This window comes from Dama dama, chromosome 27 (assembly GCF_033118175.1).
Source record: "Dama dama isolate Ldn47 chromosome 27, ASM3311817v1, whole genome shotgun sequence".
NCBI classification, from domain to species: Eukaryota; Metazoa; Chordata; class Mammalia; order Artiodactyla; family Cervidae; genus Dama; species Dama dama.
This window is the reverse complement of record NC_083707.1, coordinates 12,822,366-12,848,444: the sequence shown is the minus strand read 5'-3', so window position 1 is coordinate 12,848,444 and position 26,079 is coordinate 12,822,366. Positions and strand designations below refer to the sequence as shown.

Sequence of the window (26,079 nt, the reverse complement as noted above, 5' to 3'; positions counted from 1 at the left end):
AGGCATCAGACTAAATCAAGCACCAGAGCAGAACAACATAAAGCGTGCTCAACTCTACAGGCGGCGGCGCGTCCTAAAAAGAAGACGAGATCCCCTTGCCCACCTCGCGAGGGTCCTCTCTCCCACCCAGCGCGTAAATCACACACCTCGGAAGTTTTGCATTAGCCAGCCCAGCAGGGGAGGAAATTTTCTGCAAGTACAGAAAGCAGAACTAGGGCAGTCCGAGGAGATTGAAAGGGCAAAACTATCACGCAAGAAAACTGTAAGTTCTGATTAGTTTTATGACTTTGCCTTCATGCCTCAGGAGCTCCATTGATCACGGCTTCCGCGACAGGTTGGGGGTGGGGAGGGGAGGGCGCTGGAAAAAAAAAAAAATTCTCCAAACTCTCCTCCAGCTCGGCGTTTTCAGATGCAAATACCTCGCCGGGAGATGGATGGGCTGCTGCCCCTCCTACTTCCACCGCTCTCCTGGATTTTCCTGCGAAGGACTCGGTCTGCGCGGAGCTGTCAGGAGGGCGGTGGAGGAGGGGTACGCGGGGGTGCGCGCGCGGCGGTGCGCGCGCGGCGGCGGAGCGGCTGCGGTGCCAAGAACCCTCACTCGGGCTCCGGGAGGTGCCGGAGTGTCGGCGGCTCCGGGTCCCGCCACGCACGGCGCTGTCTACCGGCGCCGGCCGCCGACCACCCGGTCCTCCCCGCCGCCCGCCCACCTGGCCCGGCCCAGCGCGCCCTCTCCGCCTCTTCTGCGCCCGCCCACTCGCCCCCTCGCCCTCTCTCCGGACGCGCGCCCGCTCGCTCGCTCGTTCCGGACCCAGCGTCTGAGCCGCCCCGGGAAGCCGGCCGAGCCGGCGGGACCGGGGCGCTGGGGGCCCGCGTCGGGTCCCCGCAGCCCGCGTCCCGCGGAGAGGGCTGTGATCGGAGCGGGCGCCGGCCGCAGCGGGTGCCGAGCGGGCGCCGCGGGTCCGCCCCGTGCGCCCCACCGCGCGCCCTGGGTCCCCAGGAGCCCGCGGGCGCCCGGCTGCTGAGCGCGCGCCCTTTCGGATGCCAACGCCCAGGTGGCTGGCGCGGGACGCCGCGGAGAGGGCAGCGAGCCCCCAGGTGAGTGGGTGCGCCTGCGGGGGGCCCGGGGAAGGCGCCGCGGGGCACAAGTGCGCCCTCCGGTGCGCCCGGGGAAGCGGGACTCCGCGGCGGGCGGAAAGAGGGCGGGGAGATCCGCGCGGAGTTTCCTTGGCGTCCCCAAGTTACTGCTCGGTGGCCCTGAGATGCTGCTCCGCCGGGCAGGGCGGGCGGGCGGGCGAAGGGAGCCGGGCCCGGCAAGCTGATGCTGACGGACACCGGGTGCGACGCGAGTTGGCGAGTTGAGCGAGCAGATCCCGGCGTTGTCCAGGTGCAGGGGAGCACGCAGTCCGGCCCGCTCTCCTCCACCGGGAGCGCGAGGGGCTGTTGTTGACCCGGGATACATGCTGGCAAAACTCCGCGCTGGCCGGGCGGCCGGCTCCTGCGGCGGTCTGAGACTGCGAGGGGGCGTGTGCCCGCGCGTCCATCTGACCGGCTGCGTGTACTCCGTTTACCCTTCTGGACGGTGGAGCTCCTGTAAGGGTGTTTGGTTTTTCCTGTAATTAGTGTTCTGCTGGTGCCCTGCATCCGCAGGGCTGGCCTCTGCGAGGCATCCCGCCTCCGCTCCGCCCGGCGGTACCCTAGGTGCGCGACGTTCTAAGGGCGCCCTGCTTCTCTGACTGGTGGACTTCGTGGGCGCACCTGGTCCGCGGCTGGTTGCGGGTATTGAGGCTCCTGGCATGGATGCACGAGGAAGGACCTATGGTCTTTATTGGCTTCACCTTTTAGATCGTTAACCTCAAGGATTTCTTAGATATAGTGCAGGTGAGTGGAGATTGGTACTGAATTACTCAGCAGTGGGCAGGTGGGAACCTGTGAAGAAACCAGCAAGGACTGGGTAGCTTTGGAGATCTGAACACTGAAGCCCGAATATACTTACAACGCGTTCGCAAGAAATATCTTCTCTTGATTGGAGCACTTATTAGGTGAAACATCTTTAAGTAAAGACTCGCCCTTCATAATTCCTGTAACCCGGCAGAAATTCAGATTATTTTGCATTCAAAAGTAGACAAGCAGGACTTTATGGGGGAAAATGGGGGGGGGGGGGGGAAGTAATGTGTTAATAATATATGGCTTGAGGTAAGTGACAGTATGCATTAAAAAAATTCAGGTTAGCAGCACGAAAATGTATATTTTAAGAGTTTAGGGGCAGTATTAGCCTTTTTGGTTGTTGTTCTTTAAAGGAAAGTTCATATTGATACGCTGTCCGGCAGCGATATCAGAATAGTTCTAAGTGTGTCTTTATAAAGACAAGTTGGTAGTGAAGAGCTAAGGAAGAAAGTAATTGTATTGGAAGCTTTCAGTAACTCACCAGATTTACTTCTTTCCGGAAGAAACTAGTTAGATTTTGTTTACACAAGCTGTTCTCTTGTTAGTACATAAAGGGCAATCCATTAAGAATCCTTTTGTTCATTTTGGGGCTCTTTGGGACAGTATGGATTAAAATGCTAAAGAATTGAGGCAGATAGTCAAACTGGCAACTTTATAGACGTCTGGCTTGTTATGCTAGAGTTTCATATGGAGTGGAGTGGCAGAAGCAATTAGGTAGCATCCAACCTTAATAGTCTTATCTGGTAAAACTAGCTGTGAAAGTCTGTCTGTGGAAAGAAAAATAAAGAAAACAAAAAATCAGTAGTGCAGACCATCACCCTGCTCGAAGCCATTAAGGTTTGCAGCCTTAAGAAAAGGGCATTGTGCTCTTACAACCTGAGATATTATTGTAATTAAGGGCTGCAATAGGTCATTAGAATTGTGTTAACAATTGGCTGACAGGCTCACACCTCTTCTTAAGTAGACTTTTATTGATTTAATAGCACAGGCTTTTCCCTTTCTTATAGAAGGGTAATTGTAAAGCATCTGTATTATTGTGGTTTACCCTTGAATTGACTCTAGTTTTTAGTGTCCAGTGAAGGAGAGAGGATCAGGTGCATCCTGAGTGGGTCACTGTTCTGCCTCCCTATGTCTAAAAATCCACCCACTCTCTCTTCTTTTTAGTTTTTTTGAGGGCAGAGCTGATAACAACTTCCAGAATGTATAGTGGTATGAGGAAGTGACTACAGTATTTGTAGTCAAGTTCAATACTTTGTCAAGTCTTTTAAAAATCTTTTGTAAAGTATCATCAGTTGTTCAGTGTTGTTAACATGTATGCTTCAGTGATTTCCATCCTTCTTTGATTTTATAAGATTTTGCATTTACTGCCTTAGTAGCTCCTATCACATCACGATTCTCTCTCTCACATGCAAAAAAGGTTTTTTACTGGCTTGGAGGGCTTCAGAGCCTTTAGCTGAAATTGGGAGTCTCAGAAACTTCTAAAATAGCTGAGGCACTGTCGTTGATTGCAAAAGGACAGTGATGGGAGCTTTTCTCCTTTGCATGAAGGACTCAGTTGCTTCTAAATGGGGTGATGAAGGGGAGCTGAGGACAAGGAAGGCATGTGATCAGAGTCCTGTGTGTGACCATCTCCTCAGCCTCTGACAGGCAGAACTGATCTAGTTGCAACCAGCAGTACTCGAGTGCCTCCTCTGGGAATTTGCTGGTTTTGCAGAAAGATACCCCTGCAAACATCCCCCCCCCTGGTTCTGCGAGACTCCTCACGGACAAAATTATCAGTGCAGATGAATATGCAGGCATGCATGTCTTTACGTTCATTTCAGATTTTCATTCTGGTAGAAATTTCAGTTTGACTGTTTTGCAGACTGTTTATTGAAACATGATGCCTTTTATTGAAGTCGTGTAAATGCAAGGGTAAATTAAAAGTGAAAATTGATCCCGCTGAGATATGTTGTAAAAGTACAAAGGAACATTAGCCCTGTAAGTATGAGTTGACCATTTTGATACTATATAGAGAGCTCAGAAGGACTGTGCTCTGTCACTTTCTTTGTAATTTACATCGGCTGCTTCTAGTTAATTGTGTTTTCTCTTTTTCATTCCTTTCACCCATGGCAGAAGTTATTTGTGCTTCGTGGCAATTGACTCTGTAATCCACTTAGAGAAGTTTTCATTCCATGTCTGATAACCAGAGGCAGGCTACTGGCTGTGTGATTCATTTCCAGGGCCCCTGCCTGAATATTTAGGCCAGTTAACGGTAGGAGGCTGTGGTCTGTGGTTGTAATGTTATCTGGCCCAGGGAGCTAATGGGTTTGATCACAGTTTCTTTATGTGAGAAGTCACATATCACAGAGGGTCCCCAGCCTCACTAATTAAAATGTAAAGAATTATGCCTTTTAAGTAGAAAAGAAGAGGGCTGCTTCATCAGTATTAAAATTATTGAAGTTAATGCTAAACTTTAATAGTATAGAGATGAAACAAATGATAGTATATCTCTATACTAAAAGCTGAAGATGAAATATTAAATCTAGAATGATTATCATGGGTAGTTAGGAACAGAGGAGCATCTTGAAATACAGGACTTATAGCAACAACTAGATAACCATCCATGTACATTCTTATATCCTAAGGTATTTTATTGAGAAATTGGAATTTACCCAATTTCTAAAACAGCCAATGGAATATTATTCAAATGTCAGTGCAGATAGTTAACTACCATAGCATTACAGCGTTGTAGGAAGTTATTATGGATGCTAGAGTTGTTTCGAAGGGAAAAGGCAATTTTAAAATTGGGTACTGCTCACTCTGTTTTTGGTAATATATAAACATGCAATCCTGAACAAGAGATCTCTTGAGTATCCCATTTACATTCTATACTCTCTCTTGTCCATTCAGAGTGGAATCCTTGATGTTCCCCTACTTTGAAAATTCAAGCTCATGGTTATATTAAAAATTTGAGTAAATTCTGAAGGTAATAAAATAGATCTTAATGATCAGATTGAGAAATATTTAACAAATACTTTAAATGATCATTGCATCCCAGTCATGCCCAATTCCATCTGTAACTAGCCGTGTGACCTTGGCCACTGCACAGCCATAGGCTTCATTTTCGTTAGTAAAGAAAGAAAAGACTGCCATAGGTTCTTCTAATGCGTCTTCTATCAATACTTTTGTGGTTCTACCTCTTGAGTGGGTTGGAGATTTATTTATTTTTCCCCAACATGAATGCTCAAGAAAAGCAAGCGTTTACCTCCTTCAGCACTGAATGACCCTCATTCTCTCTCTCTCTTAGATGTCATCTCTGAAAGCTCTATTTGTGTGTGATAGTTGGAACTGACGAGTGGCCATAGCTCTTGAAGTGCTCCTTGCCCTTGGATTACTTTCTGTTGTAACTCATGGTGTCTGCTCACTGACGAAGGGGAGGTTAGAACAGATCATTCCCCGCTTTTGTGTTCCCCCAAATGTGTTCAGTGGATCTACTGTAAAAACAAGTGAACATAACAGTGAACCAGTATGATCCTTTTTACAAAGCAGCGCACTCTACCTTTGTGGCAATAGTGAGGACCTGTGTGGAGACCAGTGGCTGCTGTCCTGGGGAAAGCAAGGGCAGATGAAGGTCTTTAATGGAGACATGAAATCAGAAGGCAGTCTCTCCTTGTTGAGTTTAAATAATACCATTTAATACCCAAGGAGTATCCAAAACGGAGCAGGCTTCTTTCGTCAAACTACAGAGCTCATTCATGAAGGTTGTGCGTAAAACTGGTGATATGGTCAGAGTACCCTCTGACCATTGCTCTGAAGTGCACTTTTAAGCATGGATGTTGTTCAGTCTTCATAAGCATGCATTAAAAATATGTTGCTTGTCAAAATGCATCGGGTTGGCCGAAAAGGTTGTTCAGGTTTTCCCATAAACTGATCAACCTTTTTGGCCAGCCCAGCAGTTCGACTTGAAAGCAATCCTGGAAATGACAGTTTCCTCCCAATAGGCCAGCAGCAAGATTTTTTTTTTTTCCTCTCCTATTTTGTTATTGTTACAACTGTGATTTCTTGTACTATAAACCATCCAACAAAATGTCTCAGGGAATGTTCTAACGGTGTTTGGCGGTTACCTGTTAGGGATTTCTCTGATTCTCGTGGAGTATTTTCTATCAAGTTCACTGGCAGTCCTTAAATGGCATTCTTACCTTTGTTTTTATAGAAAGTGCAGATTACTGAATTTATTCTAAAACTCTCATGTTCCATGTAATTGTGAACTGGACCGTGTTTTTTACTTTTTTCCTTTTGGCCGAGTTGTGCTGCCTGCAGGATCTTAGTTCTTCGACCAGGGATCGAACCTGCACCGAGGTGTGGAGTTTTAACCACTAGACCACCAGGGAAGTCCCAAACTGGTCCCATTTTTAAAAGAGAGGCAGGCGGTCTTCTAGCCTTTAAATTACCAGTAGGTAGTATACTACCTGTTAGTATGTTATGAAGTAAGTATATTTCACAACAGTTGCAGAAGACTTGTATCTGATGCAACTCCAGACTCACAGAGGTTGAGCATCTGTTCCTTGCCTGTGGTTGAGAGAAACTGATGGTATAGAGTCTTAAACTGAGGTAAGCCATTGGTTTATTCATATTGCACTGCAAAAAACACTTCCAGTTTAACTAAGTGCCAGAAAACCTAAACTAGTAATATTCTATCTTCTTTTAATATAATTGATAGTCATAGTTTATAGCTCCTTATTTCTAGAAGGCAGATAGTCCTGTGTGCCTTTTAAAAAAGCAGTTTAGCAAATATAAATTAGTTCATAATTAGGCATGTCTTTACTCTTATGGTTCTATGTTAATGTGAGTGGTTGAATAGGATACATTTTGTGCTACTTGTAGTGTTTTTAGCATGCCGTCTTTAATTTAGATGGAAAAGGCTCTGTAAGATTTGCCCTTTTGCTCATTGATGCATTAAAAATACATTTTTTGTTATGAAGGGTTTTTTTAGTCATTGTTTGTTTTTAGGTCTGAATAAACATTTGATTAAGAGCATGATGGTCACTTGATCTGATTTTTGAAAGTAGTTTCACAGAGGTGTTAGTGGAGCAGAAAACAAGAAAATTTTATAATGATGAATTCATTTGGGTAAAATCATATTAGGTATTAAGGTTAAATGAATAATAAACTATCTACTTGGAAATAATTCTTTACCACTTAGTTGAACAGAAATAATTGGAACAAAAAGGTAGCATGATAAAGTAATTTCAGGTCAACAAATGATGTTGATTTAGTAAATAGCACTTGACTGATTCTTACCTCTATCTCTCTTTTTTCATTTTTGCTCCAGTCCATTTAAGATTTCCTTTGTGAGGCTTCATTTTGCATTCTTTTGACTAAAGTGCTTTGTGCTGCTCACAGCATTATTTGTGGTGATTTTCATGTATTTTTGGTTTGGCCAAAAAAAAAAAAAAAAGAGAGAGAGAAAGACCTAACTAATGTTACAAATTTTAAAAATGACAAATTTTAGCTTTAAAATATCAGAGCAAAAACAAAGTTTTAAATGTTACCCAGAGTTTTTAGATTTTAGATTAATTACCAATCCAGTAGCCATCTCCACTTTTTTTTTTTTTTTTTTGAAATGTCTATGCTTGGCCTCTATTCAGCTCTTCTCTCCTCAGAGACAACCTATTCCTGCTGTTTTTGTCCCCAGTGTTATAATGGTGAACATCTGTAGCTGTCCAGAAGTTGTCACAGATCTGTAGACGTTACCTAATTGTATACTAATACATTATTTTTCTGCACTCTTTTTTCTGAGTTGGTCATAGTGACCCAGGCAGCAGTCCTGACTTCCAGAGGGCCATCCTTTTAAGTTTTCCCTCGGGACACATGTCGGCCCATGACACAGCTTGGGTGCAGAGGTCTCTGCTCATTTCTGATGTAACATCCCTTGGTTAACTCCTACCTGTATAGGAAAGTGAGATAGGAGAGGAGGCAGAAGAGGACACACAAGTCTGAGGAAGGGTGTGGATTTCTGTTTTGGGACACAGGTTTGTGAGGCTGTGTTTAACCCATTGTGCAGAAAGTCAACAATTGAAATGTGTTGGGTGCTCAAGTTCATTTATGTGGAAAAGATGTTACTGTGGTTGGTGCCTTTAGACGTGTTGACATTTGTGTGAAGATGGGAAGCCTGTATGGTGAGGTTATGGACAGGAAATCTCAAGGTCAAGTCTCGATTACTTCTGATTGATGACCGTAGATAACTGAAGGTTTTTCCTGAGGGTTCAGGGCCCTTCCTGTCTTTCATGGTGACCCAGCTCATCCATGGAGGGTGAGCTGGGTTGAGCTGTTGTTCTGGCCTTTACCTTGAAAACCAGATCTGACTGGAAAGTAAGGCAAGGATTTGGGGGGACAGGTGAAGAAAGGGGACATCAGACCCTTGCCACACCACTTCGTCCTACTGTTTTCAAGGGTATGTTCCTGGCACGGTTTGTAGCCTCTGCAAGGTATTGATGTACATATCATGAAACACCCTACTCAGATCACTACCCTTCACATGTGATTTTCTGATTTTTACCAGCACACTGTACAAAGGGTCTTCTAGAGGCATTTATGTGCCTCATTAAAGAGAATCTCATCCTCCAGGAATGTACACAATGCCAGTTGAAGTATCCTTGTACTCTCTTGTAGACCTTCAAGAAAAGTAAAGGAAATTTGGCTCAAGAGACTGGCAAATACTTCAAATCCTGCAGAGAAATGTAATGGGATTGTTCTCAAAGTGATTGCGACTTCTGAGCATGGTAGAGTAGTCAAGGATTTCCATGTTGACGTCTATGGTTAAGTTTTCATATTAAGCATGAGAGCGATTATAATGAAAAGAAACATTCCATAGACATTTTTTGAATGTCAATTCCAGGGCCTCCTTCTCTTCTGGATACTGGGATCCAGAGATAGGGTAAATCATCCCTGTTCATCAAGGTTTCTGTTAATACTAACTGCTCTTAAAACCCTTGATTTAAATAGGAAAGTACAGAATTCTCAGGTATCTTTCCTCTGCAGATACTGTCATGTCAATGACTCTGAAATAACTCATGGCGTTTTCTGTCACTTTGTTGTTTTATGTGTTCTAGCTTGTTCCATCACTCCACAGTCTTGTATGGAAAGTAAATAATCAAGAGGCAAAAGAGTAATTTAAACATGTTAAAATTCATGCTCAATTCCATAAATATGTCAAATGCTTCCTTTATATTCCTGTGGCTTTCCTTAATCTCTCTACCCTTTACCTTTAATTATTAACAGTGTGTACTTTTTCATAACTGAAAAAAGACAACAAAAGCAATTTTATATAATTAAGACCTGTACAAACAGACTTTATAAAATGATGTAGCTCAGCTCTCACATTTTGCAAATGTGGAACATGAAGTCCCAAAGGGATCCAAGGTCATTACAGCAAATGATGGAGGGTCGTGTGATCTATTTCCAGTCCAGATTATGTTTCTTTCTTATCAGTGAACATCCTGAGTGAACTCAAATAAAGTTATCCAATACCAATACCAGTCTTTGACTTATAAGAATGACAGAGAACATGGCTTTAGGAGAGAAAACATTACTTTTTTTTTTTTTTTAAGTATTTTGTTGCCATTGTTTGTATGCATCTAGATGCTTTGTTTTATAATCTGTGTAGTTGTCCGGGCACTGACTAGAACTATTAAGAATATTTTCATTCAATTTGCTTACAAAACAGAAACTCTCAGACTTTGAGAATGATCTCATGATCGGGTGTGGGGGGAGCAGGGAGGAGGAAGGATGGGGGAAGGAAAATGGTTAGGGAGTTTGGGATGGACATGTACACACTGCTATACTTAATGTGGGGAACCAACAAGGACCTACTTATAGCACAAGGAACTCTGCTCAATGTCATGATGCAGCCTGGATGGGAGGGGGGCTTAGGGAAGAAGAGATACATGCATATGTGTGGCTGAGTACCTTCACTGTTCACTTGAAATATCACAACATTGTTAATTGGCTATACCCCAATACAAAATCAAAAGTTAAAAAATGTTTTCACTAAGTGTTAAGAGTTTTCTGAAACATTTTATTATAAATAATATGAAAATGAAAACATCACAAACTAATTTGAACATAAGTAGTATCAAACTTAAAATGTATAATTTTTAAGTTTGATACTACTTATGTTACATATATGTGTGTGTATGTGTGTGTGTGTATATATATATATATTTAGTGTTTTTAGTTTTTGCCAGGGACTATCCTTAGCTTTTTATGATTTGCTTATTTAATCCTATGAATTAGATGAAATTATTAACATTTTCATTTTATAAGTGGGAAGCTTGAAGATTCATCTCTGGAACTCTGGAACTTATTTTCTTAGAATTTAAGCATCTTTTCCAAAATTGCATAGCTGAGACATGACAGACTCAGATTTGAATTTATATCTGAGGCAGATGCCCACAGACTTTACCAGTATTTAATTATAAGTATGTATCTTAGTTGCTCAGTTGTGTCCCACTCTCTGCGACCCCATGGACTGTAGCCCTCCAGGCTCCTCTGTCCAAGGGATTCTCCAGGCAATAATACTGGAGTGGGTTGCCATTTCCTTCTCCAGGGGATCTAACTGACCCAGGGATTGAACCTAGGTCTCCTGCATTGCAGGCAGATTCCTTACCATCTGGGCCATCAAGGAATTCCAATTTAATTATAAGAACTCCCCAAGTCTAGAATTCTGAAAAAATTCATTTGCTGTCTAATTTTTTGGAGGTTGGGTACAATTTCACACAGAAACAATGTTATCAAGTTCCCTTAATTGATAGAGTAGCCTAAATTGACACAGAATTGAAACAGAAGAACTATACAGAAAAGATCTTCACACCCAGATAATCACAAAGGTGTGAATACTCACATAGAGCCAGATATCCTGGAATGCCAAGTCAAGTGGGCCTTAGGAAGCATCACTACAAACAAAGCTAGTGGAGGTGATGGAATTCCAGTTGAGCTATTTCAAATCCTAAAAGATGATGTTGTGAAAGTGCTTTACTCAATATGCCAGCAAATTTGGAAAACTCAGCAGTGGCCAGTTTTCATTCAAATCCCAAAGAAAGATCAGTTTTCATTCCAGTCCCAAAGAAAGGCAATGCCAAAGAATGCTCAAACTACCGCACAGTTGCACTCATCTCACTGGCTAGTAATGCTCAAAATTCTCCAAGCCAGGCTTCAATGATATGTGAACCATGGACTTCCAGATGTTCAAGCTGGATTTTGAAAAGGGAGAGGAACCAGAGATCAAATTGCCAACATCCGCTGGATCATCGAAAAAGCTAGAGAGTTCCAGAAAAACATCTACTTCTACTTTATTGACTATGTCAAAGTCTTTGACTGTGTGGATCACAACAAACTGTGGAAAAATCCTCGAGAGATGGAAATGCCAGACCAGCTGACCTGCCTCTTGAGAAATCTGTATGTAGGTCAGGAAGCAACAGTTAGAACTGGACATGAAGCAACAGACTGTTTCCAAATGGGGACAGGAGTACATCAAGGCTGTATATTATCGCCCTGCTTATTTAACTTATATGCAGAAATGCTGGGCTGGATGAAGCACAAGCTGGAGTCACGATTGCTGGGAGACATATCAATAACCTCAGATATGCAGATGACACCACTCTTACGGCAGAAAGTGAAGAACTAAAGAGCCTCTTGATGAAAGTGAAAGAGGAGAGTGAAAAAGTTGGCTTTAAGCTCACCATTCAGAAAACTAAGATCATGGCATCCAGTCCCATCAATTCATGGGAAATAGATGGGGAAACAGTGGAAACAATGACAGGCTTTATATTTTTGGGCTCCAAAATTACTGCAGATGGTGACTGTAGCTATGAAATTAAAAGACGCTTGCTCCTTGGAAGAAAAGCTATGACCAACCTAGATAGCATATTAAAAAGCAGAGACATTACTTTGCCAACAAAGGTCCATCTAGTCAAGGCTATGGTTTTTCCAGTAGTCATGTATGGATGTGAGAGTTGGACTATAAAGAAAGCTGAGCGCCGAAGAATTGATGCTTTTGAACTGTGGTGTTGGCGAAGACTCTTGAGAGTCCCTTGGACTCCAGGGAGAGCCAACCAGTCCATCCTAAAGGAGATCAGTCCTGGGTGTTCATTGGCAGGACGGATGCTGAAGCTGAAACTCCAATACTTTGGCCACCTGATGTGAAGAACTAACTCATTTGATAAGACCCAGATGCTGAGAAAGATTGAAGGTGGGAGAAGTGGCTGACAGAAGATCAGATGGTTGGACGGCATCATCAACTCACTGGACATGAGCTTGAGTGAGCTCTGAGAGTTGGTGATGGACAGGGAGGCCTGGCGTGCTGCAGTCCATGGGGTGGCAAAGAGTCGGACAGGACTGAGCGACTGAACTGAACTGAAATTGACATCATTTGGCGATATTGCATTTTAAATATTTGGTCTTAGGGACCAAAGTATTTCTGCTGTAGTTTTTACAAGCAGTTTCCTTCTTTCTTGAGGAATGAGAGCCATGAATCTTGAAATGTTCTTTGGCCAAAGGGTTCCCATGCTGGACTCAGTCTGGTCACCACGACCCTAGGTCACCCCTCCCCGATCCCCAGGAACCTGGTTATGAAGGAGGTCCCTTTGCTTCTTACCAAAGGCCACTCACCAGGAGTGCCTGGCCCCAATTCCTGATCGGCATATACAAATCCCTACACCAGCACACCATTTCCTTGTTTAAGTGTTTACCTGTCTTCTTTTAACTGCAGGTAACTTGTCTCTCAGGTGGGTTAGCTCAGACCCGCGTACAGAGAACTTCCACACTAGCTGAGGGTCATTCATCCAACAGAATATCAGTAAATTGCCCCAAGTTCCTTCTTGCTTGTAATTCTAAGTGTAGAACAACTCGCCTTTCTAGAGTGATTTTCAAATGAACCAAATTCATTTTTGATCATCAGATGGGAGGTCTGGATTCTGGGAGATGGTATTCAGTGCACAGACTGCAGTGAATATGCTCCAGTAATAGTTTATCATTCATGGGGGTTCTCAGAACATAGCATTTAGCTGTATGTGGAGCTATCCTGGAATGTCCTAAATTTCAAAATGTTATCGCAGTATCTTTAATAGGAGTATGTTCATTTGAATAGAGCTTCAAGTCTATGCAGCCTGTTTTTTCCAGTTGTGTGGACCATTTTAATATGTTTAATACAGTTCACCTTCCTTCTACTATATATGGCATGTTCTGTAAGCAATTTGACTGTCAGAAATCATCTGATGAATAGCAGACATTTCTGTTACAGGAGAGAAGGGAGAAAGATGGAAAAGTTGGCACAGAGAGTATTTTCTGCTTTGATAATGAGATATCTTGTGGCTTCATGTTGTTAAGACTATTTTTCTCCTCTCAAAAATTGAAAGCAAATCTTATTTGCCTTAATTATCCTATTGTTGATTTATTTATAGGTAGCCAAATGAATTCATAACCCAAAGTGCAGCAGTGATTTAAGTGAGCACTTGGTCATAAATTCTCATTCCTCTGTGTTTTGGGGTGTGTTGGCAAGTTGGCATTGTAAACTGATTATCTCTTGCATTATCAGAATTTAGTAGCTGAAATAACTAGACCTTAGGATGCAAGATTTTCGCTGCTGCTAAGACACACCTCTTAGGTGTGCGGAACCGAGAATCAGGCTCACATATAGTCGAATTTGCTCACCCCTCTGATGATCAGTATAATTTAATCCTGTCATTGTTGACAGAGAAAGGCCCTACTATGCACAAGCCATGCTGTAAGGGGTTCAGTAAATATTTATAAAGCGACAAATACCTTCAGTGCAGTAGAATAACCAAACATGCTCCACAGCAGACATGACAATAAGTTTGAAGGGTAGAAATTGGAAACCACTGAGCTTTTCAGCTGATCACAATCAAATCAGAACACATCAAAACAGCTGGTGTTCGGTGGCTTAGAATCAATCAACCGGTTTTGAAGCATCTCATACTTCTTTCTCTTTACAGTTTCACAGGAGAGATTTAAACTAGCATATGTCCTTTCCATTTGGTTAAATCCCTGCTTTGAGCTGCTTGGCTTTCATATTCTAATACCAACAAATGAAACTGTGATAGAAAAGGACAAAAAAAAAAAAAAAACTGCCTAGCATTAAAAAGATTTTTTTTTTAACCGATGGGTTTCTCCATTTGTATTAAATAAACCATATGCTCCCAATGATAATGCCCTAGAAGAACGAGGAAAATTTTAAGGTTGCAATAGGGAATCAGGATATTTCTGCATCAGCAGTAGCTATGTCATTTGTAAATACGGCCACAGCTTTTGCAGCTTTCTGTTTTAAGTTTATCATTATATTTTAATGATAATGCAAATAATGATATCTTGGACGATCAAGAGTGAGTGAGTACCAACAAAGACCTGCTGTAGAGCATGAGGTTCTCTGCTCAGTGTTACGTGACCAGCCTGGATGGGAGAGGAGTTTGGGGGAGAATGGATACATGCATGTGTCTCGCTGAGTCCCTTCACTGATCGTCTGAAACTACCACAACCCTGTTAATTGGCTGTACTCCAATGCACAATGTTTTTGGTGTTGAAAACAAAGTAAAAAAAAAAAAAAAGAATGAGTTAGTAAGTGCAAGTTAAAAGTTATTTCTGTGTTTCGGTTTCTGACACCCGCTCTTCTCTTTGTTCTGGTAGGTACCTATTACACCATTCTTGGGCGAAGGTTATTCAGCACTTGTGACCTCTCCCCTTCGAACTCTCTACAAATTATTGTCTCTGCACTCCCAGCTGACACCCTGCCGGAGGCAAGAGCTACTAAGCCAGCTGGAACTGTGCCTTCTCTCTTGTCAAGGTTTTTTTCTTACACAGGAAAAAGAAAGAAAAAAAAAAGATGAAGTTGGGCAAAGTGGAGTTCTGCCATTTCCTGCAGCTGATCGCGCTTTTCCTGTGTTTTTCGGGGATGAGTCAAGCGGAGCTCTCAAGGTCCGGATCAAAGCCCTATTTCCAATCAGGGAGGTCACGCACGAAGCGCAGCTGGGTGTGGAATCAATTCTTCGTGCTGGAGGAGTACATGGGTTCAGACCCCCTCTATGTAGGAAAGGTAGGGTATTTGGCTTTTCCAAGTCACAAACAATCCTTGTGAATGTCTGTGGTTGAATGGAGAGCGGCTCATTTTTCTTTGGAGATGAGAAACGCAAAGCTGTCATGAGGTTTCTGGCGTTGGTTAGCCAGGCTGGTACAGTCACCCAGGTGTTACTCATCCCGTGAAGCCACAGTTTAGGGAGTGATGCTTTATTCCAAGGTCCAGGCGAGACTCGTACTCACGTCTCATTTACCACGATGGTGGCATGGTAGTAAAGCTGTCGTTTCCAAAATTAGAGCAGGAATGCTCACTCAACAGCGGTCCCCAGTGTTTTTGGTGCTTGGAACTGGTTTCATGAAAGACAGTTTTTCCTTCTGACAAGGATGGGGGACGTGTTTTGGGGATGATTCAAGGGCATTACACTTATTGTCTGCTCAATTTCTCATCTAATGTTGCCACTGATGGACAGGATGTGTTGGTCCATGGACAAGAGGCCGGGGACCCCTGTACTAATAAATGAATACTGGCGGGTTCTATGAGCCAATAAATTTTTAAAATTCTTTCTGGGAGTTAATGAGGCTAATAATGCTCATACTAACTTGAGGCTTACTATCCTGTTCGGATACTTGCAGTTGAAAATGGCAAAAGTGTAATTATGGAGACTGCTGTTTCTAAATCATGAGCGGTTCAAATCTACATTTCTAAGTGGTGGTCTTCTTTTAATGGACTATTAAAATTTCCTTTTTAAAATTAACATTTTGGTTAAAAATGAATGTGAACAGAGGTCCATGAGAAGTGATGTTAGACGAATGGTGGGCAGTTTGGGGTGTATTTATTTGGCGGCCAGGTGGTGCCCAAGTGGAGATTCTTTATCACTGCTGCTCTTTGTCTGCATGTTTGCGTAGTGGTTTCCATTCGAGCACTTTCTGAGTTGAAGGTGCACTTCAGGGCACGTGGCCTTTCCCCGACCATCCTGGTACCATGTTCCCAGTTCCTAGTTTGATGCAGGTTTGACTATGTTCGTGTCTGTGAAGATGTCCTGAGATTTTCAACTTGGTGCTGAGCCCTGGTGAAGGGTTTCTATAAGTAGAATATGTTTGTAAGACATCTATACATCTGCATGTCTGCTCTTCCGTTTTATGCATCTATTCCTGGTAAAGTGAAGCCCAGCATACTGATGAATTTATCCCTGAGTGGATTTTCAACTGTGAATGATTGAAGGAGAATCTTTGGTATTTGTTTCACAGTTCATTGTTTCATTTGAATAGACCTTGAGTAAGAGTGAAAAATCTGTTTTTGTTGGTAGGTATCTACATAAGTCAAGGTGATCTTTATTATATATATCTTCTTATTTTTCTTTAAATGCCTCTATATTGTACAAATACTGATACTGTGTTGTAACAAAGGAATTCAGATACGTTAAAGATTTCTAGGGACGTGGATTAGGAAATTTTCTAGCCTATCATAGCATGTTTCTGTCCTGATGAAGGATTTGCATGCATGTGTGCTAAGTTGCTTTAGTCGTGTCCGACTCTTTGCAACCCCATGGATTGTAGCCCGCCAGGCTCCTCTGTCCATGGGATTCTTTAGGTAAGAATCCTGGAGCAGGTTGCTGTGGCTTTCTCCAGGAGATCATCCCAACCCAGAGATCAAACCCTTGTCTCTTATGTCTCCTGCATTGGTAGGTGGGTTCTTTATCACTAGCACCACCTGGGAAGCCCAAGAAAGGATGTACACAAGTTATTGTGTGTGTGTGTGTGTGCGCGCGCGCATATCTATATTTCCAGAGCCAGTCTGCTTTTATCAATAGCACCATCATTTATACTTACTATGTATAAATCTTTCCATTGCTCTTATTTTCTTGTAAATCAAGTGAAAGCATTAACCATATGCAATGTTAGTGACCTAGAATTTAGCTCATAATGTCATTCATTTTTAATGATGAGAAATTCATCAAATTCGGTTGAATGGATAGGTCTATAATAATTCATCTATTTCATAAAGGACCAGTGAAAAGTGAAAGTGTTAGTAGCTCAGTCATGTCCGACTGTTGGTGACCCCATGGACTATAGCTCGTGTGGCTCCTCTGTCCATGGAATTCTCCAGGCAAAAGTACTGGGGTGGGTAGCCATGCCTCTCTTCAGGTGATTTTCCCAACCCAGGGGTCAAACCAGGTCTCCTGCATTGCAGGCAGATTGTTTACTGTCTGAGCTACCAGGGAAGCCCAAAGGATCAGTAGTTATTAGTTATTATAGTAGTTATTACTACTATCAGTAGTTATCAGTAATGAAAGTGAAAGTCACTCAGTCGTGTCCGACTCTTTGTGACCCCATGGACTCTATAGTCCATGGAATTCTCCAGGCCGGAATACTGGAGTGGGTAGCCTTTCCCTTCTCCAGGGGATCTTCCCAACCCAGGGATCAAAGCCAGGTCTCTAGCACGGCAGGTGGATTCTTTACCAGCTGAGCCATAAGGGAAACACAGTAGAAATCACACTTTTGCACAAACGTAAAATTTTCTAAACATAACTAAAATATGCCACTAATTTGGTTTTAAATGGAGTTGCTTGAGTGAGATTGACATTTGGAAATCAAGATAATTTAAAATTTTAAAAAACCTCATGTTTTAATTTTTAAACCTTCACCATAACAATTCAGACTGCTTCTATCAAGATAATCTGTGTTAAGTCAATTTCAAGTTTTGAATGCATGTCTCTAGGTTACTTAAGTTCCAAATACATGCAAAAGTCCTGGGCAATGCCGTTGCTGTTTTTCTATTAATAAGAAATGGTGTGGTTCCTTGATTAGGTAGGAAATATTCTGTGCTTTCCTTTCAGTTAATTAGAGACAATCGTCTAGCAGACTTGATGTGGCAGGAAACAAGTTTGTGCTCGTCTCTTGAAGGCTGTGTATTGGGAGTTCAACAGTGCTCTTCACAGTAAGATATTCAGGATGGAAACAGGTTTTAAAAAACACTTAACTGATTAAAATACAGAAAAAGGGCAATAAAGTAATTTGAGATGGAGAGAGAATTTATAGAGAGGACAGACAAATGAACGTGAATAATCTAGACTTTCTGTGTGAGATGATAAAATGAGTCTTTTTAGGTTAGTGTCCTGAATGGGCAGAGTTAAAGGGAAATTTTGACCTCAGTACAATTTTTATCACTTGGATGCATACAGTAGAGATATACACACACACACACACACACACACACACACATATATATTCTTTTCATTTCTTTTTCTTTTTCTACCTTGAGGGAGGCTATGACCAGTTTTCAAAGACAGGATAGAAAGTTCTAGATTAATATGCGGAAGAATAGATAGGCAGATAATGGATTTCACAAATGCGTATTTAACATATGCTGGTTAGATGGCTACACTCTGAGTCTTCCTGAGAAAATCAAGCTATTTAGGTAATTTGGAAGATGTGAATATTGACCTTGATAAAGTTGATAGCTTAATTTAATCACAAAATGAATATGTATTGTATGCATCAAATTGACTTCAGTCTGATTGCTGACTCGGGCATTTCCTATTAATTCTATGACTTAGGTTAAGTTGCCTAATGTTACTAAATTATAGTTTCCTCATCTTTAAAGTAGGAATAATGATATCTGTAAATCAAGGGTTTTTTTTGTTTGTTTTTACTGAGAAATAATGAGATAAAATATTTGGAATATAAATTAATCTAGACATCATATTTATCTATTTCACTACATACTAATTATAAATTAACCAGGTTGTGGAGAATCTATTGTGTTATGTGTCCAGTGTTATAGTTGTGATCCTTCAGATGAAAGTAGACATTATTTTATGTCTTAAATAGTATTTAAACTTATTGCAATTAATTATAGGATTGGTCCATATTGGATGTGCTTGGCAATACATGTCTTGTATAGGATAAGACTATGACATACATATGTGGGTAAATAATTCAGTCCTTAAACACACGGACTTCAAATGTCAGATCATGTCTAACATTTTTTTACCTTCAAAGTTGAAGACGATGTTAATGGCTGATGGCCAACAAGATCAGCTAAATTAGTCTACAGTTAAATAAAATTTGATCTTTAAGGTAGGATAGTGAAGTCACAAGATGGCCATCATGTTTTATTTTAGCCAATTTCCTGATTTTGATAACTCAAGATGAAAATAGAACAGTCTGTTGAAAGGGACCAGGAGTTCTTCCAGAATCCTCTGTAAGAGGCCTCCAGGACACACTTATGGGCTGGGTTAGAATCTGACCTTTATCAGGAGCATCTCATTGTTTTCTTGTGATTCAAATTGACAAGCCGCTGAGTCTTAGGTAAGGAGTCATTACTCTGATGGAGCTCTTTTTGTAAGTTAAAGTGTAATTGATGTATCTGTGCTCTGTTGTGTCTGACTCTTTGCCATCCCCATGTAATGTAGCCTGCCAGGCTCCTTTGCCCATGGAATTTTCCAGGCTAGGATACTGAAGTGGGTTGCTATTTCCTTCTCCAGGGAAATCTTCCTGACCCAGGGATTGTCCCGTGTCTCCTGCATTGGGAGATGGGTTCTTTACCACTGGCATCACCTGGGAAGCCCCATAGTTGACATACTGCATTGTATTATTTTCAGGTATACTGTATAATGATTCCCTCTTTGTATAAATTGAGAAATGATGACCACAGTATGCCTAGTTGACATCCATTGCTCTACATAGTAAGAAATTCTTTTTGTGTGTGTTGAGAACTTTTAAGATCCACTCTCTGCACAACTTTCAAATGTGCAGTACAGTATTATTAACCAGTCACTGTGCTGTATGGAGCTCCGTTTTAAAGCATAGCAAGTAGTGCACCTTTCCTTCCGAGGAGTATTTTCTTGCCTGGGCAGCAGGGCACATGGATCTTAGTTCCCCTACTGGGGATGGAACCTGCGCCCCCTTTACTGGAAGTGCAGAGTCTTAACCACTAGACCTCCAGGGAGGTCCCCAAGAGTATTTCTTAATTACAACTGTGTCTGTTTTCTTGTCCTGTCATGGGAAGGATGAAGGTAGAGATGCCCTTTTCTCTTCTTCCTGTGAATTTAACATCACCCTGCCTTGGCTCTTTGAAGTGCATGGGAAGTAGCTGTGTCCAGCCACCTGATCGCATCACACTGCAGTTTTCTAGCCCCGTCTTTTCCTCACCTCGGCATTTCTCACTTACCATCCCCTCACCATCTGACAAAAAAAATTTGTCTACAAAACCACTGAGCCTGAGTCTGGTATTAAGTGTTTTCCATCTCTGCTCAGGGTAATGGGCTGCCAGGCCTTCGCTCTGCTCCGGGCCATCACTTTCACTGAAATGTGTGTTTCGTGCTTCTTCCACAGTCTGCTTCTCGAGCTGTTAACATCACTCTTACCTTTTCTGCTACTCCCCTTTCGTTCCCCGCCCTCATTCAGGGAGAATCTATGCCTGTTACCCTAGTCAGAGTTAAAGACATAGTAATGCAGCCTGGGATTCACTCTGCTCTCAATTTCACCTGGCTTGAAAGTGTTGCTGAGCATCTTTGATGCATTTAATTACACCTCACAGCCATATCTCTCACTGAGAGATTTCTCTGTCTCCTGATCCCTGAAGCTCTGCTCACTGTTCCAGAAAAGAAACTTTTCTCTTGAAGAGAGATTGTGTTAAGAGAATTGGGTTACAAATCAGATTCCTTCATGGGGGTAAGTTTATATGAGAATCACAGAAAGAAAATAATCCCAAATATTAAGAACTTAGGGAATAACATACATGTTCACCTGGGTGTTTCCATAACACCTTATTGAAAAACCCAAATGAACTTTTTGGCTAACCCCGTATATCATGGTAAAAATTACATTTTGTAGATTTCAGAGGGAAAACAGCAAAGCATCCTCTAAATATGTAGATTACCTGAAATTGGCTCCCATCTTAAAAGAAAACAAATAGTTTGTTCTGTGTATGCATAGGAAACCCATTTTCATAACAGTTTTATAACCAGGGTGAATTGTGAAGACCCTGGCTTTTATCTTCTTGTTACTTCACTGGTAGAAATGTGGAACTCCTGGTGGCTTCAAAAGAAATTTGGACATGGATAAGCTCTGTGGGATGCAAATAAGTTCAGACTCTTAGAAATATTTTTTGGCAGTTATTTTTAGCTCTTATAAAACTCTGGAATGACTATAAAGTAGTAAATGTGTTTTCTCCACATAAAATCAACAACCCAAAGTCTTTGTGTGTTCTTTCAAAACCATAATGAAAATAATATATATCAGATTTTGCTACTAAAATGCAGAAACATGCCATTAATTCAGTTTAATATGGCCTATTTTCTCTTCAAAGTTATCTTAGGTTGGAAATGAAGGTTGTAATTAGCTACCAAATACTTTACAGGTGAGGCTACACAGCCAGAAGTTGGAGGATGAGGAGTTGCAGTTATAAACCTAATTATAGTCAAACTTGGGCTTCCCAGATGGTTCAGTGGTAGAGAATCTACCTGCTGATGCAGGCGGTGCAGGAGGCGCAGGTTCGATCCTTGCATCGAGAATATCCTCTGGAGGACGAAATGGCAACCCACTCCAGTATTCTTGCCTGGAGAATTCCATGGACAGAGGAGCCTGGTGGAGTATAGTCCATGGGGTCACAAAGAGTTGGACACAACTGAGTGACTGAATACACACAGACACTCAAACTAGAGATAGTCTAGATTGGCTCTAAATTTTCTGATTGTTTGTGTTGATCAGGATCATTTAAAGTGCCGTCTTCTAAATCCTATATATATGTGTTAGGTATGCTGTAATGTTCTTTATCTTTCTGGCTTACTTCACTCTGTATAATGGGCTCCAGTTTCATCCATCTCATTAGAACTGATTCAAATGAATTCTTTTTAATGGCTGAGTAATATTCCATGGTGTATATGTACCACAGCTTCCTTATCCATTCGTCTGCTGATGGGCATCTAGGTTGCTTCCATGTCCTGGCTATTATAAACAGTGCTGTGATGAACATTGGAGTGCACGTGTCTCTTTCAGATCTGGTTTCCTCAGTGTGTGTGTCCATATATATGGGATTTAGAAAGATGGTAATGATAACCCTATATGCAAAACAGAAAAAGAGACACAGATGTACAGAACAGACTTTTGGACTCTGTGGGAGAAGGCGAGGGTGGGATGTTTCGAGAGAACAGCATCGAAACATATATATTATCTAGGGTGAAACAGATCACCAGCCCAGGTTGGATGCATGAGACAAGTGCTCGGGCCTGGTGCACTGGGAAGACCCAGAGGGATCGGGTGGAGAGGGAGGTGGGAGGGGGGATCGGGATGGGGAATACATGTAAAACCATGGCTGATTCATGTCAATGTATGACAAAAACCACTACAATATTGTAAAGTAATTAGCCTCCAACTAATAAAAATAAATGAAAAAAAATAAATAAAATGCCATCTTCTCTAATGTGTGTCTTTGCACACACTTGTCACCCATTTGGTGAGAGTAGGAGCAAAAGTTATGAAAAACTAAATTCAGTCTATAATAGTTGGGTTTTAATATTTATGTTGAATTTCTAAATGCAAAGACCAGATTCCAGCTAAAAGGATGACACTGGGCTTTTCTATAGAAAAGTGTAATTGACCAGCTGTATATGCCATGCTCACTGATACACAGCCAGTGTCTGTGACTCACCAAGATAAATGATAGAATTAGATAAGCACAGGGCAGGCGCTGAGGCTTTGCTGGTTTAAGCATATATGGATGAGTGCTAGCGTGGGAGGAATTTCATCCTAATCGTTTCATCTGATTTATATTGATTATCTGTCATAGTGATCGTGATCACTGGAGACAAACCATAGTTTGCAGAACTATGCTTAACATCTTTGGCATGCTGAGCAGCCTCGCATGTGTTTTCTTTCTTCCGCTTCCTTCTCTTCTTCAAATACATATTAAGTACATGCTCTATGTTAGGTACTGTGTCAGAGTTAAAGTAAAGCCTCTCCATCCTAACATTGTTTGGTTGATAAACCAACCAGGTAACAGGTGGAGATGGAAAGGAGTCAGTTCCACAGCTGATCTGTAGCTGCGGAGGTGGATAACCAGAGGCACAATTCATAGATCTGTGAACAAAGGCTTGCACGAGGATACCTGGAAACACTCTGTGATTCCACGATTCAGTCTCCAAATCAGAGGCGAGAAAAAAAGGAATTATCTCCCTAGAGAGTAGGACAGAATCTTCTAAAACTATATTGGGGGAAGCCTTATATAGCAAAAAGATAAGTAAGCAGAAACCCTGGGTTATACTGTCAAGTTCCTTATTATTGTGGGCTCTAAAATGCATAAATTTCAGTCTTCGCATCTGTAAAATAGAGATCAACTAGGTAAAATTTTGAAACCATCTTGAAGTCATTTCAGACTTACACATAGGTTGCAAAGTATCATTTCAGGACCCAGCTTCTCCGAATGACAGTATCATACTTGACTAATGGCTACACCTATTGGGCTTCCTGGATGGCTCAGCAGGTGAAGAATCTGCCAGCAGTGCAGGAGACACAGGGAATGTGGTTTGATTCCTAGGTTGGGAAGGTCCCCTGGAGAGGGGAATGGCTACCCACTCCAGTATTCTTGCCTGGATAATTCCATGGACAGAGGAGCTTGGCAGGCTACAGTTCATGGGGTTGTAAAGAGTTAGACACAACTGGGTCCCTGAGCTTGTACACATGCAGTGACTATACCTATTATTTAAACTATGAAGTTAACATGGGTGTAGTACTCTTTACTTATCAACAGGTCACATTCAGAATTTTCCAGTTGTTACAGTCAAGTGACTTTTCTGGTAGAAACCAATCCTGGATCGTATCTTGCATTTGTCTTGAGATCTCTTTAGTCTGCTGTCCTTGACTAGTGATTTGGTAGAGTCTCTCGCAGTCGGGCTTAGTTTCATGTTTCTTCCTAATGTAGACGTGTCAGGAGATGTAGTTTGGGCAGGAATGCCACAGAAATGGTACGGTGCCCTGCTCACTGCTTCTTCTCAGGAGACACAGGCTGCTAATAGGGCTCATTCTTACAGATGTTGACTTTGATCACTTCGTCAAGGTGGTGCCTGCCATGTTCTTCTACTGAAAAAAAAAAACTGAAAGTTTTGAAATCCTGAAGGGAAGTATAGAATTATCTAAGTTGCCATTATGGATTAGGATAAATATTACTGGTGATTTGAGGGATATGCATTGAATGGCTCATTAAGGTCCATTGTCCATTTTTAGGATGGGGTTGTGGGTTTATCTGAAACGTGGATGAAATTTAAATCTAAAATGCTGTCAGGTAATAGCCATACTTTTATGTAGTAATTGATCTTGTTTCTCAAAAACACATCCATTTAGGATGTCTCAGAGAAATTGATTTTGGTTTTTTTGTTTTTTTTTTTTTTTTTGTACGAAGCACGTGAGACTACTCTCTGTGGTCTAGGATTCCAAGAAGATGTCTACTAATCTATATTTAAATAAGAACTTTCTTCCTCATTGCTTACAAAATATAAAGAACTGTTTTATACTGTAGAGTGTGCCACAAAGTATTTGACCCTCATCATTATAAATAAAACATTGCTTTGGAAAATAATAGGTATAGTTGGCTAAGGTAAAAGAGAATGCAATTGAATGTTTTACATTTTAATATATTCATAAGAGAGCTGAAGTCTAAACAATGAATTGTATTCTGTTTAATGTTGGAAAAGATTTAGTAATGATTTCTGCTAATAATTCTTCATAGAGTCAATAACATTTCTGATTCATAGTCAGTACTGATTAAATCTTCAGAAAGGCCTTGAACTCACAAGGAGTTCAAGGAAGGAGGGGTTCTTATATTGGAGATGATGCATTTGGAAGTGCAGTAAGTAGAGTAAGGGAACAATCATTAGAGATAAAATTCAGTAGTGTTAGAGGGCCAGTCTGGAAAGTAAATTTCTGGAAATACATTGTTTTACTTCTATGAAAATAATTTTGTTTTCCTTCAAAGTATCAGATTTAGTTGCAATACTGTCAAGGTCTTTTGACATGTTTTGCAAACTTTTTCCTTTAAAAATGCATATATTCAGCAGAGAATAGATATATTTATGTGGACTCTCAAGTTATTAATATTAAATGTTATTTCCTAAATTTTACTAAATCTTGAAACTGAACATTGAATAACATGGCATGATAATTAACAGAGACATTAAAATGGTATTTAGCTGGGACACAGAAATATTAGAAATGAACCCTGGAACAGAATTTTCCAGAATAGAGTATGGAAAAATAATGAACTGTTGAGAGTCTAGAAAGAAAAAATTTTGGACTTTTATTCAATTAAAGATAAACTCATCTGTAAAAAAATGCTAGTTTTTGGTATATGAAGTACACAATATACTCAAGGAGTTTTAACTGATAAAAGTGCAGCTTCAAACAAGTGGGGAGACCATTAGCTCATCCTTGAAGGGGTTATAAAGACATTAGGAATGTTTGTAGCTAGTTGGCCGTACACTGCTGTCTTTCACTGAGCTGGTGGGAAAAGATGGAGCAAGTAGGGTCAAGCATCAGCTTAGCCTACTCTTGTACATCATGGCTTGTTGTTGTTCAGCCTCTCAGTCGTGTCCAACTCTTTCTGAACCCATGAACTGCAGCACGTTTGTCTTCCCTGTCCTTCACTATCTCCCAGAGTTTGCTCACATTCATGTGCCTGGTGTTGATGATGTCATCCAACCATCTCACTGTTCTGCCGCCCTCTTCTCCTCCTGCCCTCGAGTTTTACCAGCATTAGGTTTTTCCCCAATGAATCAACTCTTTGCCTGAGGTGTCCAAAATATTGGAACTTTAGCTTCAGCATCAGTCCTTCCATGGCTTAACATTCAACATAAGAGAAGGTCTGAACTCATTCCCACAAATAACAGTTAGGGAAAAGGAACTGGCCAGGAAAATACTTGTGTTGGCCTCAACCAGTCTTAATTCTTCTCAGACCAAAAGCCTGAGGATTTTCATCTCTCCTGTCACCACACAAATAACAGTGACCAAGAGATGTGGACTCTTACACAAAACTGGGGAAACAGACTCTTGGAGGGCACAAACAAAACCTTG

General features: G+C 41.4%; 1 protein-coding gene across 2 annotated transcripts in view; it reads left to right on the top strand.

Moving 5' to 3' along the window:
- The first annotated feature begins 998 nt into the window (after window positions 1-998).
- The window catches only part of CDH7 (cadherin 7), a 137,863-nt gene continuing 112,782 nt past the window's right edge, over window positions 999-26,079 (top strand). Inside the window, exons 1-2 of one of the 2 annotated variants that reach the window (XM_061130768.1) lie at window positions 999-1,095; window positions 14,626-15,031. In XM_061130768.1, the coding sequence (XP_060986751.1) occupies window positions 14,822-15,031 (210 nt within the window). In that variant the 5' untranslated portion in view covers window positions 999-1,095; window positions 14,626-14,821. The remainder of the gene's footprint in view (window positions 1,096-14,625; window positions 15,032-26,079) is intronic. The other variant, XM_061130769.1, reaches the window with a different exon arrangement.